The sequence below is a fragment of the Protopterus annectens genome, chromosome 17.part0 (genome assembly GCF_019279795.1).
Source record: "Protopterus annectens isolate FY-2018-M chromosome 17.part0, PAN1.0, whole genome shotgun sequence".
NCBI lineage: Eukaryota > Metazoa > Chordata > Ceratodontiformes > Protopteridae > Protopterus > Protopterus annectens.
Window position 1 is genome coordinate 345,625,369 of NC_056751.1, and position 6,000 is coordinate 345,631,368.

Sequence of the window (6,000 nt, forward strand, 5' to 3'; positions counted from 1 at the left end):
AGGTTGCTTAGGATGGATGGCATTGTTAGGATGATACTTATACTGGAAGTGCCTAGGGCCCTGCCTATAGTCTTTGTGGGGGTGGTGGTTTCAATGGCAGAGATAAATTAAATACAGTAATAACAAATGGCTCCAAAACTAGGGACAGCAAAAATAGGTACATTATGTATGTACCGTACATACACCAAATTTTAACAGGAGAAAGTACAAGAAACAATATTGTACAATACGCGGCTCAACGAAAAGGGGTTTAACGGAGACGTACTAATTTGAGTTTCAGAAGTCAAGTCTTTCAGAAAATGTATATAAACATAAAGCCTGTTAAATCTAGCAGCTTTCAAAGTTTATAACAGCAATATTTAAAATCTCTCCCTATTTTTTTGGTCCTTTCATAACCCCGCCCGCCTGCTTGCCTGCCTTTTTTTTGTCAGGGTTTCTTGCACTAAGCGTCCCTGATTTTTAACTCAAATTTTAGCTCTGTCCCTCTTAAACCCCCCCCCCCCCAAGTTTTAGCTCTGTCCCTCTTACCCCCCCTCCCCCATTGTGAATTTTGGAGAAAAAGGTAATGAATGACACTTAATAACATTAATTAAAGAAGTGACCCCGATTCTATCGAGATTTGTTCCTTTTAAGTGGCATGATCCTGCCCAAGTACACAGTAGACAAGGAGCTCAAGTCCCATTTCACGATCTCTATTTCATGTTATTTAGAAGAAAAGATCGCAAAATATAATACCCAAAAGTACCTTTTTCTATAGAAGAAAGCAAAACCGTAGTAATTACGAAGGCTAAATCAGGAGGAAGTGACTAACCCACCCCTTTGTCCACACGGTGACGTTATCGGTGATATTACAAAGTCCCTTTAACTGAAAGAAAGCAACTACAACCACTCTGAAACATCAAAACCAGCAACGAGCCCTTTAACTGAATGCACTAAATTATCGCGAGATCAAGAGAAGCTGTTGATTGGTCACTTGTTTGAAACCTGTTGATGCGGCAGAATGATGGAAATGGAACGTGAGTATTGTTTTATATACAGTTTGTTGTAGGCTATAGGTGTTACTTTGTGGGCAATTGTTTGAATAGTTAACGTTTAGACTCACTTTTTATTGCACTTTATGGAGAAGGGATCTATGATTTGCATTTTAGTTACGGTTTTATTGGTCATGTTTTGAACTGTTACCCGGCCGCGATTTGTAATGTTTCTGTTTCTTTAGAATGAATGCTGTTGTCAGCATTGTGATGTATTAGTTTTCTAGGCTGGGAAATTGTCTTGAATTGGGTTATTGGCATGGAGCAATTATGGGGCTAAGAACTGAAAAGTATTGTTTTAGCCTTGGTACCCCACGCTGTTAGTTTTGTAACTGGGGATCTTCAGTCGATTGTTTGCATACTCTATTAACATACCGCTGTAATGCTGTTTCAGAACAGAACGACTGTAATACCTCTCAAGTGTTATGAGTTGTGTATAGCCTCCTCTTTTATGTTTTAAAAAGTCAGTGTTCTTTGCTGTTCCGCGTTAAAAGGCTCTGATACCCACAGAGTATAAGATATCCACGGTAAATGATGCTGATTGCTATGTATCATCAGTAATGTAAGTGTAAAGTAATGCACTGTACACGTCCCGGTAATCTGCAGTAATAGTACACTGTGTTTTGTGGTTTCTTCTTCTTTCAGCTGCTCCCGTTAGGGGTCGCCACAGCAGATCAAATGTTTCCATTTCTTCCTGTCTTTTACATCTTGCTCTGTCACACCAACCACCTGCATATCCTCACTCACCACATCCATAAACCTCATCTTAGGCCTCCCTCTTTTCCTGTTACCTGGCAGCATCATCCTTAGCATCTTTTTCACAATATACTCTGCATCCCTCCTCAGCACATGTCCAAACCAACGTAATCTTGCCTCTCTGGCTTTGTCTCCAAACCTTCCAACATGGGCTGTCCCTCTAATGTACTTATTCCTAATGCTGTCCATCCTCGTCACACCCAGTGCAAATTTTAACATCTTCACCTCTGCCATGTCAAGCTCTGACTCCTGCCTTTTTGTTAATGCCACTGTCTCCAACCCATATAACATAGCTGGTTTCACTACACTCTTGTAGACCTTCCCTTTCACTCTTACTGGTACTCGTCTGTCACAAATCACTCCTGACACTCTTCTCCACCTACTCCATCCTGCCTGTACACTCTTCACCTGTCTTCCACACTCGCCATTAATCTGAACTGTTGATCCCATGTACTTAAACTCATCCACCTTTGGCACCTCTACTCCCTGCATCCTCACCATTCTTCTATCCTCCCTCTCATTCACACACATATATTCTGTCTCAGTCCTGCTGACCTTCATTCCTCTTCTCTCTAGAGCGTATCTCCACCTCTTCAAGGTCTCCAGTTCTATGATTCTTCATTCTGTGTGACTGTATATGTATAGTAAAACACTGCAGTTGGAGATATAGGTACAACACTCTACAGTGGGTATACGTTTATTATTCTGAATGAATTGACCCATTATAGACCATTTTAGTCATGATCTAGGTCGCAAGGTAATAAGTAAATGCTTTAAATACTGGCAGTTTGGTGTTCCGATTTAGAAAGACTGTTTTTTAGAGGTGGGAAGAAACTGATGTTCCTTGAGCAAACTCTTGTAGACTAGGAATAACATGCCGATAGTAATGATTCCTTTATTAAAACTGTTAAAAAATAAGTTAGGACAACACAGGAGGCTCAGATACAAGAAAACTTTACTAGTGTACACCAGGAGGCAAAAAAACCATACAGTACAAGTATAGAATTCTGTCTAACATGATACAGGAAGTAAGTCTTATTTTATACATTATACATCTAAGCTGTGCCCACCTTACTGACGTGGTCAGTCACAGGGCACCTACATCACTATAGTCTACAATATTCTATTCATAAGAAAGTGCTGAGGTTATACTTTTAAAAAGTTTTCCCATGAGAATAATACAGCCTTGCAAAGCACCTGGTCAGTTATAATGTCTTTCTGTAAATGTTATTCTTTCAAGGTTTCAGTCCTGCTCGAATACAATAGTCAGTTCAATTCAATTCTTAATATGCTTCTTTGTTCCTCTCGCAACATTGATTTTAGCAGCTGTGCTGATAATATTCACAAGGCCAACTATCTCAGAGGAAGGAAGAAAAGATTCAATGCCTTATACATTCATTTTCCTGACCCAGCAGATAATCATTAGTGAAAAACATAAGCTTGCTGAGCTGGCTACTGCCAGGGTCAGAGTTCAATCACACTGCAGCTCCAAAGCTTCAAGCAATTACATGTAAGATCATTCTTACTACCATATTGTAAAATAGAATAAAATGCATTACATACTATTTTCTTTTAAACTAGCACTTCATATATGTTTTCTAACAAAAACCCAGTTCCATGTGGTGGAATCCTTAACCACTGAATCATACCCAACAATAGTAAAACACTTTGGGAAGCAAGACAGCATAGCAGCTTGGGTTATATGCTGAATTATGCTGAAGAATGTACAGTACAAGATGTACAATTTCTAAAAACATATGTAGTTTAGGACAGTGGAAATGCTGAATATAAGGTGTTTTTCTAAAAAAAGTACTTTACTAGGACAGGGGATGTGTGATGACCTGCCAGTCAATGTGGACATGCCCTAACCTGCACAGAACTGCCCGCAAGGTACTACAGTGGTAGATTTCTGAATTTTTTTCCACCAAAGGCGGTCCCGTTTCTGCCAATAATTATGTTTATTTGTCTAACATTTATGTGTATGTAGCTATGGTACTCTAGGATACAAATCCTGTCTTATGTTCTGATGCACTGGCAACTGGTGTGCGGATCTGTTTTCATTCTGCACCCATTGACTGTACTGTATTCCACTTAAATCTGAAACTGGTTGAGGTTGTAGCATTGCTCAAAGTTATCACAACACTATATATCCGGTTATAGAACCCCCCCCCCCCCATGTTAATCATCATAACTTTGAAAGTGACTTCATTTATCTGCATTTTAAATGGTAAATACTATTAATAGGTGTGTGTGTATTCGTGTGTACGTACGTGTGTGTGTGTGTATGTGTGTGTGTGTATATGTGTGTGTGTGTGTGTATATATATATATATATATATATATATATATATATATATATATAATTTACACACACAATTACATTTCTTAAAAAATGTAATTGTTCTAACAGTTATTGTTAGGAGTTATGAGACAGTAGGGCTCTTTAGCAGATATATTAGCTTGTGGAGAGTAACTATGGTCGAGAAAGCTATGTAGGATGGAAGCAGGAGCATTCCCACTGTGAGTTTACATGGGAGTGGAGTACAGCTTTGAAGGCAGAGAGTTTGCTAGTGGTACGGATGTGTGGTGGAAGTGAGTTACAGTGGTGTGCTACAGAGAAGGCTGGATTATTGCCTGGTGGACGGACAGGTTTATGCAGCTCAATAATATTTTGAAAGTTGGATCTTAGACATCTATCTGGTTGATGTATTCGGAAGGTAGAGGTAAGAGAGGGGCAGAGAAAGAGGCTAAAAATAAGTTTGTGTGCTTGTATCAGTTGCGTATAGATGATGTAATTGGGTAGCTCAAGCCAGTTCAGTTGATGTAGGGATTTACAGTAGTGGGTAGAGGATCTGTGGCCTGTAGCAAATTTAGAAATCTTGTAGTAGCAGGAGGAGAGTTTTTTGACTTGAGGGAGGATTGAAGATTAGTAAGAATAGAGGCTCCATATAACAGGGAAGGGATGAGGTAAGTAGTAGCAAGAGTGGTCCCGGTGGCAGGAGAGTTGAAGCGGTAGTGGCGGTAGAGCATGCCAAGTTTCTTGTGGGTTTTTTTTTTTTTTATGTTTACATGTATATGGTTATCAAACTTTAGTTGGACATCAGTGAAGACTCCTAACAGTTTTGAAGTGGTGAATATGTTATTTTGGCTAGTGATCACGAGTCTTTATCTAGGATGGTGGTTTTTAGAAGGGGTGAATATCATTAATTTGGTCTTGGCTGCATTGATTGCCAGGTGGTTGTCAAGCATTTGTTCAGTAGAAGAGAAGGCATCCTGAGTTAATTTTGCTAATGAATAGGCTGATGTGGCAGAGCAGATAATTACAGTTGTCTACGTGTTGGATGAATTTAGTATTAGGGATGGCAAGATTGTTGTTAGTGAAAACATTGAATAGGAGGGGTCCTAGAATAGAACCTTGGGGCAAACCTATGGGAGTAGTAAGGAAAGGTGAAATTGCTTTTCTCCACTTAACTGCTTGTTGTCTGTTAGGTAACTGGTAAACCAGTTAACAGTTGAGTGGGAAAGATTTAGTTTGGAGAGTTTAGTAAGGAGCAGGATGTGAGAGATGGTGTCAAAAGCCTTAGAAAGGTCCAAGAGCAGGGCGGTGTCAAAAGCCTTAGAAAGGTCCAAGAGCAGGGCGGGCAAAATGTGACCGGAGTCGTGGGCCTTGTTGACAGTTTCAAGGAAGGAGAGTAGAGCGGTGGTGGTATGGCCGGGTCGGAAACCGTGCTGGGTACAAGTAAGAAGGTAATTTCTTGAGAGATGAGGAAGAAGCTGCAAGTGAATACATTTTTTGAGAAGTTTAGAAATGGGGGATAGGATAGCAATAGGTTGGTAGATGTTATTATTGCCCCCTTTATGTAGTGGGATAATGAAGGCTTTTTTCCAGAGTTGGGGGACATGGCATTCAGAAATTGATTAGTACGCAGATTGGGAGGGCAATGGCTTCTGCTGCCATTTTTAGGGTATATCGTCTGGGGCATTAGAACAAGGTTTCAGTTTTAGAAGTAGTTATTGTTATTGTAGAGACTGGAATGGGGGTCATGGAAAATGGAAGAGGTTGGGAGCTGGAGTTGACAGAGGTGGGAGGGATGTGTGGAGGTTGATGTGGGAAAACTGGGTTATTAGAGAAGGATGATGTTAGTTTGACTATGGAGTCTATGAAGAAAGAGTTAAATTGGGAGGCTAGATCGATTTTGTATTCATTGGGTAAG

General features: G+C 40.0%; 1 protein-coding gene across 3 annotated transcripts in view; it reads left to right on the plus strand.

Annotated features, from left to right (window-relative positions):
- The window catches only part of LOC122791688 (forkhead box protein M1-like), a 548,676-nt gene that overhangs the window by 171,966 nt on the left and 370,710 nt on the right, over window positions 1–6,000 (plus strand). For 2 of the 3 annotated variants that reach the window (XM_044059579.1, XM_044059581.1), the window contains exon 1: window positions 928–1,016. The exons of the other annotated variant lie outside the window; for it this stretch is intronic. In XM_044059579.1, the coding sequence (XP_043915514.1) occupies window positions 1,001–1,016 (16 nt within the window). In that variant the 5' untranslated portion in view covers window positions 928–1,000. Of the gene's footprint in view, window positions 1–927; window positions 1,017–6,000 lie in introns of those variants that run through there. 3 annotated transcript variants of the gene reach the window in all.